The 14,674-nt window shown below is 36.3% G+C and overlaps 1 protein-coding gene across 1 annotated transcript in view; it reads right to left on the bottom strand.

The window, feature by feature from the left end:
• The window catches only part of LOC142975577 (uncharacterized), a 109,457-nt gene that overhangs the window by 5,060 nt on the left and 89,723 nt on the right, over nt 1-14,674 (bottom strand). Inside the window, exons 3-5 of the mRNA XM_076118512.1 lie at nt 4,869-5,083; nt 2,654-2,789; nt 220-479 (exon numbers count right to left, since the gene is read on the bottom strand). Of these exons, the coding sequence (XP_075974627.1) occupies nt 220-479; nt 2,654-2,789; nt 4,869-5,083 (611 nt within the window). The remainder of the gene's footprint in view (nt 1-219; nt 480-2,653; nt 2,790-4,868; nt 5,084-14,674) is intronic.

The following is a 14,674-nucleotide window of genomic DNA, read 5'->3' as shown; positions in this document are numbered from 1 at the left end:
AATACCCTTAATTTAAAGTTTTAAATGATTATGCAGTGAAATAAATATTGAAACAATATTTTTGTTAATGTTAGATTTAACTTCTAGCATTAACTTGCAATTATTATGTAAATGGAATATTAATTAAACAGTTTTTATTGAACCGGTGAAAATTAAATCATCAAAACTGAACAAACATTAGTAGCAGATTACTTCAACAGTTATAGGAAGAGAGCTTACCTTAAGTTTTAAGTCTCCTTTCCTAAAATGTTTTGGTTTGACTTTGAAGTCGAGGGCGAGGCTCGTGGTCTCCAAGCCGTCTTCGTGGACCTCGTGTGTTTGAGGGAGTAGTGCGAGGGATGGCGCCGGCTCACCGTTGATGTACCACGCTAGGCGCGTGGCGGGCCTGGACCGGCCCGATGTGCAGTTCACCTGCACTCTGTCACCGATCTGGTATCTCAGTCGCGAGCCCGTTATGGTAGGACCGTGGTCCGGTAGCGCTGTGTGAAGGAAAAGATTTTTACATTGAGTGGACCTACTCACATTTTCCTTAAATCATCTTTGTTTTTGCAACATTCTATAAATCTACCAGTAGTCTGCTGAGTTGGTAACTAGTTTCATAAATGAAAAGTTTCCATCTATCTTTTGCTTTTCCAAATACGACGTAGTAGAAGAGAAATGCAATTCGATGCTAAATATAACATTTGGCATTGTTTACAATTGAACAAAGCAACGTTCTAAAAGTATTTGCTAAGATAAATTGTGCGCTTTTGCATACGGATGGAGGCTCTCAGTAAGATATTACTAGTGCACAAGTGAACACAACTGTCCACGTTTTTGATGTATTTCCGAGTCGCGGCTAACTACACCCGCGGGGAAAGATGGCTCACCTATTTGTAGTCACGAACAGAATACAAATAAAGTAGAGCCACTTATCATTCCAGTTCATTCTATAATACATTTTTACTTAAAAATACCCGTAGATAGACATTTTGGCAAGGTTCAACCGTTTTCCCGTTTCTTTGCGATGTATTTTCCTTTGATCATAGAAATCAAGAATGTTTTTTAGATCGAAGCGTTTAATTGAAAATAATTGTGGATACGATGACCCATTTTCTGCCTGAGGCTACATAAATCTTTCAAATTGAATGTAATATTATTGCGAATTGAGGCTGGTCTTACTGGAGTTTTGATAAAGAATTACCAACCGATTCTTTATGTTTTATTAACCTCTCGAGCGCCCCAACGTCAAAATTCAAATATACCGTTAAGCGTCCAGGCCAAAAATGGCGCGCGGAATTGAATTGGCGGTTGGCGTTTAAGCGCCGATTTCGTCATATTTTAATACTAACACCCTAGTCATACCTTATATATTTGAAATCTACATTAAATTTGCTATAGATTAAAAAAATAAACCACAAATAATATTTGATAGTGGCAGTACAATAGTCGGTTTAATCTGAATATTTTGTGCTTTAGGCATGTGTTTGAAGAAAGTCTAAAAAATATTTTTAGGCAAAAAAAACAATATGACGAAAGGTCTTATCGTGTAGTTAATGAATAATGACATTAAAATCCAACTGTAAAATATACTCAAATCTTTAAAATTAGTTAAAAAAAGGATTTACAATATTGGTCATAAAGGAACATGTCGTTGGGTCAGATTTTGTTTAAGGTGTTCTCTGGCCTATATCAACCACTTATTCAAGTGTGTGCATTAGATCGTCGTCTCGTTTCATCAGCTTCAATTTCAAATATGTTTGAAAGGGATAAACATAGTCTTAGCATTTCGTTTCTACGTTTTTTAAATGTAAGATCGTTTTGCCGTACCACGGTGGCGGGACGCTTGACGGGGGTAGAACATTCAACCGTGACACGGTGGCCGGGCGCTTGAGAGGTTAAAAGTATACCAAGGATTCATAACCATTACGCCTCTTTTTTATTATCCTTAAGAAACACATTATTTTATATGTTTTTTTTAAGATAATTTAGAAAACATGCAGTATTTAATTAACTTCACCACAAAATAAACTGTGGGACCTTGTATTGATTTAAAGCCACACAACGACGAAATAAAATTACGGCCAAACATAATTAGATGGTAGCAGTCGAGTGGTCTAACAAGTAACTTGTTTAGCTGACCGTACAAAAATGTTGTAGCGGATGCGATTACTTAATTGTGTTGCAATTCCACCAAGTACCGAAGCAATAAACTAATGCTTCTTCCATCTACAAATTGAAATTCACATTTGGAGTAAACGTCATGGTTTATATCCACGTGAACTCGCTACAATTTGGATTACTAGAACAATATTGTTTGCTGTTCTAATTGAAAATGTAAACACGTGTTTTACTTAACACGTAAATAACTAACAACATAAAAAGTATTACAGAACTGTGGGTTGAGAAAAGGAAAAGAATAATCGTTTCTTTGAACTACAGATTTCAGGTTCCTCAATCCGGATAAATTGAAGCTATCTTTTTATATCAAATGTAATATTTCTGCTGGATTATTCTTAGACGAAGATTGAGAGAAACTATTCTCCATATTTTATTTAACCTTTGTTTCTACGTGGTTCGCTTTAACTTGTATAACTTTATAAGTCTTTGCATTACAAAGCTGTGGTCTATTAAGAGCTGTCACGGTCTCGTGGGAAATATGGTAGTTGCTTACCAACGATGACCATATCTGCGTGGTCGGACACGGTGGGGAAGAGCGGCCGCTCCCCGGACACTTCGCAGCGATACCTGCCCCCCGTCTCCAGTACTGCGGGGTACAGCGTCACGTTGGCTCCGTTTGGACTCGATTTCTGACAAACAAACATATTTGTAAATTCAAGTGTTGAAAAGATCTGTTTAGAAGTAAGTATCATTCAACAAAAAACTAAATTAGGCTAAGATTTCAAGCGCTGAAGGTTAAGTTTTAAGTTTTACTTATGTTGATGTTTATTATTTAGGGGTTTTATTCTTTGAAATTTTTCTGGATTTGACATGGTCCATAAGGGATATCATCTACTTGTAAAATTTGTATAAATATTTAGTTATTTTATTTCTACTTTCTTGTTAAGAGCTAGTAGCCTCATCGGATTAAAGAATGAAGTTAGTATTTATTTATTCATATTAACATTTCGAGTATGCTTGAAATTTTCAAGCGTTCGAAAGCAAAACTATTCTGCGAAGTTTACGTCGTTTCTAACGAGTCTGTTCTTTGAATTCAAAAAGCCAATAAGGACTTCGTATTTCATTAAAACAAGCTTCTGTTTTAAGAATTTAATAAAAGAGTTTCCAATTATTCTTTAACGCGGAATGGACTGGCTTCCGTCATATCAGAAGCAAACATACTGGTATGTTACTGTGTTGATTATTTATATTATTGTCAACTTGATCCTTATACAGTTCATAGAATATTTTTTCGTCCTAGTAAAAGTAAATATTCTTTAGTTTGCTGAGTAACTCAAGTCTTTTGTTCTTTAAAAGTAATTCAATTTCCTGTTGAACCTAAAGGTTTCCTTGAGAGTAACTTAAATATTTTGTCGTTTGCTTCCAACTCAGTTCCTAAACTAATAAAAAATTTCAGCTCCTCGTCTTATTCCTGACTAGTCACCCTTTTTTGTGCCGTAAAGCGACGATTAATAAGTTAACTTAGGCGAAATTTTACCCGATCGATATATTTGACTTGTTCCTAAATTGACTTGTTGAAGTAAAATAAAAATAGGTTGGTGTTGTGAACATTTCTTCCAATCTGCTGAAGGACTTGAGGAAGGAAAGTTACACGCAGTAAGTTAGTAAAACAATGTTTGTAAGTACGTCGGTTAATTGTTATGTTGTCATTAGCTGTGCCGCGCCGGCCCGCGCCCTCCCGCGCCGCTACCGCCGCCGCCGGCGTCAGACGTGTATACTGACTTTTTTGAGCCTGAATTATTAAATTAACTTCTGATTTAAATTACGAACAAAGTTTTAAGAGCCTCAGGCTATGTTTCCGTGTAAAAATATTTATCTTAACACAACTTGTTTCAAAATTTACTCAGATCATCTTCAATGCTTCGCAGCACGTCATATCAACATTTTCTAAGTTCTTATAACGGATATTACCATTACAAGAATTGGCTTACTTAAATCAAACTCGCGAAGATAATAGTTCAATAAAAATATAAATCAAAATTTCTTTGTCTGTGTAAGTAGATATTTATTTATTAGTGTAATAATTCCTTGCAAGTTGTTCCCTTTCTGTGTGAGTTATCGAGTTCCGTAACACATAAAACAACTGTATAATGTACTCGTACCAGCGGATACCTACTGACATAAAAACTCGGGAGTGCAACATTTATTTGGAGATATTGTTTTCATTACGTTTTGTTTGCTCGATAAATATAAAAAGCAATAAAAATTTGTAAATGGGTTGTAGATGATAAGCGGCGGCAGCTAAATGAAAGAAAGTATAAATGAGTCCCACACGAGAGCGAGTGTGTTTACACCTGCGCCTCTTCACCGCGTAATATCCGGTCCAGTTTTATATTGTTTCCTCTCGGGGAGACCTAAGCAAACTCGACTCACGACCGGATTAATCCAATTATACGTATCTACTCTAAAAGTTCATCCGCATTATCTACTCGGCCGCGGCATTTACACAATTGTTCAGAAACAACACAACCTTCGATGGAAGTGAGGGGGCACCCAACAAAGTGCCTCTTCCGTGAACCTCTTGAAACTCGCAGTTACCAACGTAACGCGGGAAGATATTAAAAGTGTGACATGAATATCGATTCCAAAGCGGAACTTCTTATGCGGCCGGGCGTCTCACCGCAGTATCGTCGTATCTTTATTAATTTTTTGTTTAAATGTGGTTCAGTTTTCACTTTAGGTCGAAGTAAACGTGTGAGGGAATGTACCTCGACGTCGACGCCGGGCAGCGGGAACTTCCTGCGCGGCTCGGAGTCGCGCGGCACGTGGCGGAAGAACTCCTTGCCGTCCTTGTACCACTTGACGGAGTACAGCACGTCGGCCGCGCTCAGCGCCCAGCGGCACGACAGCTGCGCGCGCGCGCCCAGCGCCACGTGCGCCGGCACGCGCAGCTCCAACAACTCCAGGCTTGTCACTCCATACTCTGTGTGACAAAACAAACCTAATTCATTCTGAAGTTCACACCATAAAAAGTCAGAGTATACCTACCTAATGTTATATGGTTATATATTAAAATCAGATTTACGTGTATTGCAATACAGTCAACTGAATATCAGCTACAATATTGTAGCATTTAGTATCTAGTTTGCATATATGCAAGCTGCATCTGAAGTACAAAGCTTTTCCTAACAATAGCTGCTCTACATATGCAGGTAGTGGTATAAGTAAATATGTATAGGTATAAGTATTTTTATTTGGCTGTAGGTAGCGTGTTATGAAGGCAAAAATCCATTAAACGCCACGTCAAATAATTTCCCATGTGACGCTCGCTCGCGGCCCGTAAAAGAGGCACTATTGCCCTCGCCCAGCGGTGGATAATATTACTTTACGACCCGCGGGGCGGAGCTCAAATGTAAGTAAATTGGTGAATAAAGACAACGAGAGCGCAAACAGTAACGGTGAACGGCACATGCCAATATTAGCACTACAATTTACGAGAAACAATACAAGCAGCCGGCTCAAAGGTTGCGGCTAATAACCGCTCTCAACTATGACATTATTTATGTCTCACGCTCATTAACAATCATTTAGTTGTGACATAAAAAAGCTTCCTAAGAGTCACGAAATCCTAAATGAAAGCCGTCTACGTTTAGGACGTATTTTATTGTTAAACATTAATAACAAAAAACTTACGTAACAAGTTACAACCGGACGAACAATTTATCTCTGTAACGGAAAATAACTTTGTTCCATTTAGCTGAAGTAATATACAAAATATGCCGATCATTTGGAACATTTTTTTATTGCTTTTGTTGAAACTACAAAAATCTGGAGCTGGCCTCTACTCTGTCGTAAGTCTGTTTTGTAGGTACACTAGATAGGGGTATATTAGAGTTAAATACAGTGTTTTAAAAACTACTTAATTATTTTATACGGTATAAAAAGAACAACCACTAAACATACTCCCTAAGCAATTTAAATCCTATATACGCTGTATTATACTGTCCGTGACATTTAGTTTATGGGAGGTACGCATTGGAAGGGGCCATTGGACTAGTGCACTTGTGTGAAGGCGGAAATGGTGGTAAGTGAGGTGTCAGCAGGCGGCGCCCGGCGGCGAGCGATAGTGCACGAACTGTGTTGCACTTTGTGTCCTTGGAGTATAACACAAACCCAGCCCGTTCAACTACTTAAACTAAGTTTGCGTATACTTGCTCATAGTTGACTAAAAGTTATGTAAAAAATTAAAATTATAGTTGTGGCTATTTTAAAATTTTGTGTTAGAAATAAACTGTTTATGAACACTTGAAGTTACTATAGTACTGTTGCGTGAAGGTTAGAAAAGAGCCTTGATAAAGAAAACCAGAAAAGTATTTCACGCCGTATCTTGGTTCAGATCAAATATGTTTCATATTATTTTCTGTGTAGATACAATTTTTTAAAACCACTTCATACATTTTCGATCAGTTCAAGCTCAAACATCGTGTGTCAACTTACGTGATATATTAATCTATACACCAAAACGATAGCGCGGGAAAATTCGTCGTGTTCATCACTACAGATTTTCATTTCAGATAAGCCCTTCGCAACAGTGGGGCTGGGTGTACATTATTTCAAGTAGTCATAGGACAACCACGTCTCGACCGCTATCCACGTTATTCAGAACAATTGGGAGGCAATAGTACGCCTCGATAAATCTAACGATGCCTCACCTAGTTGCTTGCAAGTATCCAATTGAATAAGTATCGATGGAATCCTTCGAGTGACTTTGAATAATTGCGCTCGTTATTATTGTCAACGGAATGTACGAGTCGAGGAGAAAAGTCAACGTGGTTTTCATTCCAACTTCATTGTTTTAAAACTACACAGCTTGCGACTACCGATTTCTGATTTTAAAATATTATTTCGAGGTACAGAGGTTATTTGTCCATTCATGTCGTGCGGTTGAAAGGTTTCGAACACGTGTGCTCATTGTACACAGACTGGAATTGATACGTGATTCCCGACGATTATTGCCAATTCTTAGTACCCGTAGGTATCAGTGGCTGAGAACATTTTTTTTACGAATTTATTTATACCTGGGCCATTCTTAAAAATATTAGCACTAGATTGAGCTATATAATTTTGTTAAATTATTTTTTAATAACATTTTATACATTTAAATTTAACATGTTTCCGGAAGACATCGTTTCGCTCTAAATCAAAAATATCATTGGATGGTCATCATTAGCACATTATTGTTATTTTAGTCCATACTTGAACCGTTATTTATGTAATCAATGAAGGATATATTTTACAACTGTTAAATTCTTCACGTCAACCAATGTCAACTCTACATTGAAGTAACTAACAGACATTTATTTTAAAATACTTAACAAAGGTACTAAGTTTCCGCAACCAATTACTTTTCAATTAGTAGTCTTAATTTTATCTGTGTATCAACCGTCCCATTTACAACACTTTAATTAGATCTTACTGAAAAATAAATGGAACAACTTTAATTACTCGGCACAACAGATACAATATGATACAACTACCAAATTGCTTTATTTACAACGAAGTTTTGAGAAATATTTTCTTCTAATATTTTGTTTCGTGGAAATATAAAGTGAGTTTAATATCGAGACACTGAGCAGTTGACGGCGACTAGAATATTGAACAATTTAAAAAGTTGAACAAAGTTTTGATTCTATTTTTAGACTGTTTAAACTAGAGGCCGATATCTAGTTAATTAAGAATTTAAATCATTGAAAACTCCGCTCACTCACCTTATAAAATATTGTACGAGAGATACGTAAGCGTCAAAAGTATAACTTATTGTTTACGAGTACGGCGCACAATTTTGAAGATGGTTTATTCAACGTTTTGTAATAAATTCATATTCCGTATTCTTATAAAAACATAATGTCCTTATTAAAAGTATACCAACTTAGAACGTTTACAAAATTAAATGCAATATTGTAATAGCGTGAACAACTCATGCAAACAAGTCATTACTTATTTGTTTGTTTAATTAGAACGACCGCAAACCAATTACGCGAACAATGTAATTTTAATTTGCATCCTTTCAGCATTTTTATAGAAACACTATATTGTTATTTATGGCGTTGTGTACGGAAGGAAATATCCATCGAGTAAAGCGCCGTTTGTTTTTAATCATCTCTAAAACGTGCGATAGTAAAAAGAAAGAATGCGATACCCTGAATACTAACAAGCAATCTTGGTATCAGGTGTAGCGGTAATACCAGAACTCGAAGTAATGTATGGTTTCAATATGTGTTATCAAAAAAACGGCTCGCAAACGTCGCCGGTTTGCATCTTTTATTATACGACGCTCCGTATCGAGGTGATACTTTTTTATTTTTGTGAAAACACCTCAGTTTTACAAATAGTTTTTAAACTAAAATGTTTGTGGTATTTTATTTGTTTTTCCTGTAATTAGCCTGTTTTTTTGTCATTATGTATTAGGCAAAAATAATAGAATTTAAAATACGTGTCTTAATGTCTATAATATAATTTTTGTAATGATAAAAATATGATTCTAAATAAACATTAAATATAATTCTGATTTTCTACTAAAAAATTTTTCTGTTCGTTCAAGAACAACTCGAACAGAATGAAAGGCAGCACAAGCCCTTCTAACAAAGAATGCCTCGCTCGGGAGTGAATATTCCAAGCATCCAGCTCCGAACAGAAACTTTACGTTATTTTTAGATTTTTTTTTTCTAAAATATTTTTGCTTCCACTTTTATGCATGTGCTATGTAGTAAAGAAATTATAATTTAATAAGAAGGTGATATTCTCGAATTATTTTCTTCGTAAATTTTAGACAAAAATTTATAATAAATAAATCATGTTCATTATTGCCTTTACAGTCAAACGCTAAAATGACTTGACTACTATTCAATGAAAACTAAGTCCCGAAACTGATAGAAAATTAACAGATCATCATTTACGAACATTACTACTATACCTCTGACATTTATGAAAGTAGACGTACAGTTGTTTCGTACTTGGAAACCTTTACCGTTCCCGGGCATGACGCGTCAGGCACGAGTCACGCGATAATCCTGTTCTAATGAATTGACAGCTGTCACTGAAATTACGGACACAATCCACGTTACAATGCTACATACGATACGCGATACAACGTGTATTTCTAAGAATTTGTTGCTCCTAGAAATAATAAGCAGGCTTGCTGATTCGAGGGTGCAAACAAACTATTGTTCGCAGATTTCTTTGAGCGATCTTCGCGAGATGGCGTTAGTATGATAAAAAATATTTATTGGTTATTTTGCTGCTGTTAAAAACATGGTCTCCATGAATATGAGCCATGTACAATATTTTTAGGGGTTTTGTGACGGACATATTTGAGATAAACATCAAACAAAAAAAAAATGTTTTTAAATCTGCCAATACTTAAACAGTCCAACAGGATATACCTACATACCTACTATGTCTTACTGGCTACAAGAAGGAGTGATTATGACTAACCCTACAAAAACTTGACAAGCAAAACAATTAGTCAGAGGAGAAGGAGTTGCCCTAGTTTTAGACGAAATTATTCATGCGATTTACTGCAGCACGTGGCCGTTGCGGTTGACGGATACCATTCACATAGTTTGCGCTAAATTTAAAGCTTACTTCTAGGAAGGCACCATGATGGTGACGATGCAACGAACCGAGGTTATATTCACTTTACTTTCTATTGATAATATGTTTAATTGTTGCCTGTTGGCTGCCATTTTGCAACAGTTCGGTAATTTTACAACGTAACTCTAAGAGAACATCGTATTATGTGTTTAAAGAATTGGACTGTAAATATAATATGATTGAGAAGTTGCAGTTTCATATTCCGTTTGTGATTAACCGCATATTACTACGTTTTTTTCATCGCTCAATCGTTATTAATTTCGATAAAATTTTTCATGGAGACATTTAAAATCTCGAAATCAAACGTGGGCTATTTATTATTCATCACTTTTAAGGCTGTACAGCAGAATAGCGCGCATCAGCTAGTATTAAAATAAAGAACGTTCAAGTAAACGGTCATCGATTGTCAAAGTGAATGCACCAAAACCGTTTAATTTTGTTGGTAGATCAGTGAGTGTATCTGACAAACAGTCTCTTAGAAAAGTTGTTGATATCTGCCTTCACCATACACATATCAATACCTCTCTCTATCTTATAATTTATTCAAAAGAAATGCAATTTGATATTTTAAATTCCTCTCTTAGGGTTATTCATCTCGATCAGTTTTCTAAGCAGTTATTTAATCGAGTGTCAATCACTCTCCCAGAAACTTGGCAGTTGTATTTGTAGTTTAGAACTTCGAGTGATTTGCTTTGCTTTGATTGAAAGATAAATTAAATGGACGACAATTTAATAACGTACTTACTTGTACCTACTTAGCCTGCCAATCTTTTTAGTCAACGATATACGAATACGTATTGTTGTGATTTTTCTTGATATTTTTTTAGTTCTCTCGTAGTAAGTTAATGGTTTTGTAATTGTTGTGGTGAACTGTAATGATAAACTATTCAAGTCAGATAATATCTTTGAACCGCTAAGCGACGTTTCAATACATGCAGCTGTTCCTCAAAATAACACTGGTCATATAAACAGTGCGAACACGTAGTAGGGGCCGGCGAATATTGTAAATTAAAGCCACGAGTTTCTTAAACAAATTGTACAAAAAGTTGCATTGGACGTAGTGTGGGCCATCTGGTTTGTGTCGGAAACGAGTGCCAGTCGCATCGGCGTCGATACACTTCGCACATGGGCATCGAATTGAGTGCCTTTTAATCGCGACCCACTTACATTGATTACGATTGGGTAAGGTGTACACCAAATAAATACGCTTTCAGCTCAGTGTTTAGAACTACGATATGTTAAGTGGAATTGTAATCGAAAATAGCGCGCCTACATCCAGGTCAATTTAGGAATTATTCATTTTTGTGTTCATCTGTTAGCTTCGCAACCGCAGACACATTTCATTAGTTTCGCTTAAAAGAGCATAAAAAGCATCGGTATTCTGAAAGTAAAATTATTCAATACATTTCAATTATTTCATTCTTTAAATTTTATAGTGTACCTCATAGCACAAGGAATAAAAAAAAACTATTCATGTTACAAAATTAAGCTACTTTACAAACCCACAAAACAATAACCATACTTAAAATGCAGCATTTAGCAGTAAGTTGCACCGCGCTTGCATCATATACGAAATAAATCCAAACAAAATATTTGAGAAACTTCTTGTTTTTTAATCGTTTTAGCGCGGGTCTTTCATAAGGTTCTGTACTGTTTTACGAACGTTTAAACATTTTAATTAAACCACTTACCTAGTACGAAAAACGTTAAGTGGCAACTATACGATCGGCGAGGGTTCTTAAGCTTCGTTTTAAAATTCTTTCTTGTAAAAGCTGCCCCATAACGATATAGTTGTTCCGAACGTTTGTTATTTTTCCCGACTAATTTTATTGTACTTGGTAAATTACCTCCGACCAAAATAGATTCTATTAAAAAGCTCTCGTCTCTAACGATAAAATAATTAAGGGGTCTTCTAAATAATATAATAAAGAAAAAACAAGCCCTCTCGGTGCCCACTTGTTTGTTTCAAGTTCATGTTTTATTATCTCGGGCCAGTTGCGTTCGACGGAAAACTTATGTGATGTTTCATCGGTTGATGTATCGATTCGATAAGTGCGTATCGTAGTCACGAATATAAGCAATTTATTGGTTGTCTGCGTTGTCTATTTTGCGGGACGTTTAACTTTGCACAGTTCATCATGGGCTTCAGGCAGGCTGTAGTGGACAAGTTGGGGGAAATATTGCCATAATCACAGCGCTCGACCGGCGGGAGCCGAGCGTTGTTCGCACTGCGATGTTGATCCAACATTTATTGCGGCACGTGACTGAGCGCCGACGACGTACTTACTTATGCTGCTAATGGGGTTCTGCACTCCTCGTAAACTAAATTTAGTGTGGAGATTTAATAGGAAGAGATAGTGGAAAAAAGCCTATTTAGAATAGGTTACCAATGATTATACATATAGCTACATAAACCGCAAACTCCGTCTAATTTTGTAAATATATTACCTGTGTTAAAACGTGAAGACGTTGAGCTCTTACATGAAAGCGTCGGTATACACATTAGCATATCTGTGTTATTTCAATTGCCGTACATGCATTAATTCCTTGGCAGAGCACCCAACGATGCAATGAGTGCAGATACGATCGTAGTGATGTTATGATATCGTGAAATACATCTATGTTAAAGAGGCTTATTATAAAATACCTTAAGCAGTTGTGTCGAATAGTAAAATTTACTGTAAAATTAAGATGCTTTTAAGTAAAAAATTATAAAGCCTATTTTCATTCCCAACGTCATTATATGCTATGATATTATAATCGTTCGGTTATATCGTGTGCAAACAAATTTCGTGATGAAAGAAATTGAATATGTTTCAGCGTTGCTGACTGTATAAACAACGGGAGCGTTATTCATAATATGGCTGTACCATTTATTATTCAGCATTATATTGTTTATGTGCTTAACTACCGACGTTTGTATTGTACGCCCACCTGTTTAAAATACTATTGAAAGACTTGGAATGTTTTTGGTCATTAATTTAGTGGTTTCAGATAGAACATAAGACTTTATCTTTGAGATGATTACCGGCAAAATGTACAGAACAATTTGCCAGAATGCTGTTGCAATACATTCTTACACTATCACCTAGGACAACCAATATTATGGGGTTAATGTTTTTACATTCTGCTTACACCTTCACTCGTAACAGTGTAACCATTTTGATGTCATAAAAGTAAACTTTGAGACAAAGTAACTGGGTGATTTTTCACTTTCAAACAAGCGTCGCAATATAAACGACACATGTCACTTAGTATTGTATTACACGAAGAAATTATGTCTGAGCCCACATCCTCTTAAGTTATTTGTCTATCTCACTGATGTCTGGCACACAAGCTCTCAAGTACATTCGAGTTACTCTAGATTGCAATACACTACAGTAATATATTAACATTCATAGCTGCGACAGAGTTCGTTATACTGGGAACTTGATTCAATCGCCGGTAACCCGATATAAGGTTCACACATAATGTAAATTGTACGTCAGAAGCAACGATCTCTGAGTAATTACTACTTGCTACGTACATGTACTTTCTAACGTTCTACAGTTCTACAGTTCTATACAAACACTACAGTTCCGAGTTGTTGTGAAATCACGTATCGGTAGGGCTGCCATTCGATTTCATTTGCCGTTAAAAGTTTTGGGCATGCTCGCCAACTAGTTAGGAACTGTTGTTGCATATTTGTGAGCATACGCGACGGTTATGTTAATGCTCTTAAAACAGCTTGAAGTACAGGTACTATTTATTTTAGTTTTGTAAAAGCTTTAACTGAAAGTTTTATATTCTGTTATTTTGAGATTTTATTTTATAAATGGTAGACATTAATGATATCAATCATCCGTGAAGAAGGGTTGCGTTATTATTTTGCTCTATAGCATTGTATTATTTTCAAAAATCGTGGTCGTTTATTTATCTACGTACTTTCGTACCTGTGTATATTCACAAGGAGCAATCGCCATAATTCTGTTCACCGTAATTCAGTAGCAAGTAGTAGAGCGATAAACTTAAGTTAGATTAACTGTCCTACCTTCCCACATAAACTGTCATGGATGTTTATGACACACGGAATCGACGGCTTTATGGCACAAAATTATCCAACTAGGATAAACGCTGCTACTTCATACTAGTAATAGATTTCCGTGCACCCTGCACGAGCTAGTAACCTTTTCAACTTTCATTTGCGGTATAAAAACAGCAGAAAATAGGCATTCACCTTTTAACCATCCATCATTCAAAAGTGGATTAAAATCAATGTTCTCAAATGTCGCTCATTATTACGAAAGGAATAAAATCTTGGGTGATTCCCAGGCGACTTACAGATAAAATTATTGCCATTCGTTTTTATATCTTTTTACTTTACTCCGGGCAGCCCTGGCGACCAAGTGAATGTGTCAATAAAGATCCCGTTCAGTGCTCGATAAATGTCGCGGCGTAGTAAACAAGCAGTTGTGCATTTTATGTGTAATTAAACGAGGTCGGAGCGCCCCTGGGAACAGCGACAACATTTGTTTACCTACGACCGCCTCCGAGTTCAGGCCGTGTCTGGCGACCTTGTTCCCAACGATGGTCGAGTGCCGTGCCCGTTACGGCATGTCACACGATAATCATTTGCCAGTTTGGCAGTCCTTAGTGTACTAACACCCATAAACAGTTGCCGTTTAAGCGTAATTGCTGAACAAAAAATGTTAACTTAATAAATGTACCTACTGTAATGGCGCTCTCGTTATTGCTGTCTGCAGGCTACTACAAAAATGTAATTTTGGTTGCCACGTTTGTCTAAAGCGCAGATGTTAGTAGTAGCGCGGAATATTCATATAAAATTTACGATTAGCAGTTACCTGCAGTAAGACTAAAGTAAAATTCTACACTTTAAACCAAAATTCTGTACTTAATTCTCAACAAACGCACTTTATTTTTC

The sequence above is a fragment of the Anticarsia gemmatalis genome, chromosome 9 (assembly GCF_050436995.1).
Source record: "Anticarsia gemmatalis isolate Benzon Research Colony breed Stoneville strain chromosome 9, ilAntGemm2 primary, whole genome shotgun sequence".
NCBI classification, from domain to species: domain Eukaryota; kingdom Metazoa; phylum Arthropoda; class Insecta; order Lepidoptera; family Erebidae; genus Anticarsia; species Anticarsia gemmatalis.
Note: the sequence above shows the minus strand (reverse complement) of the source record. Positions and strands in the feature narration are given on the sequence as shown.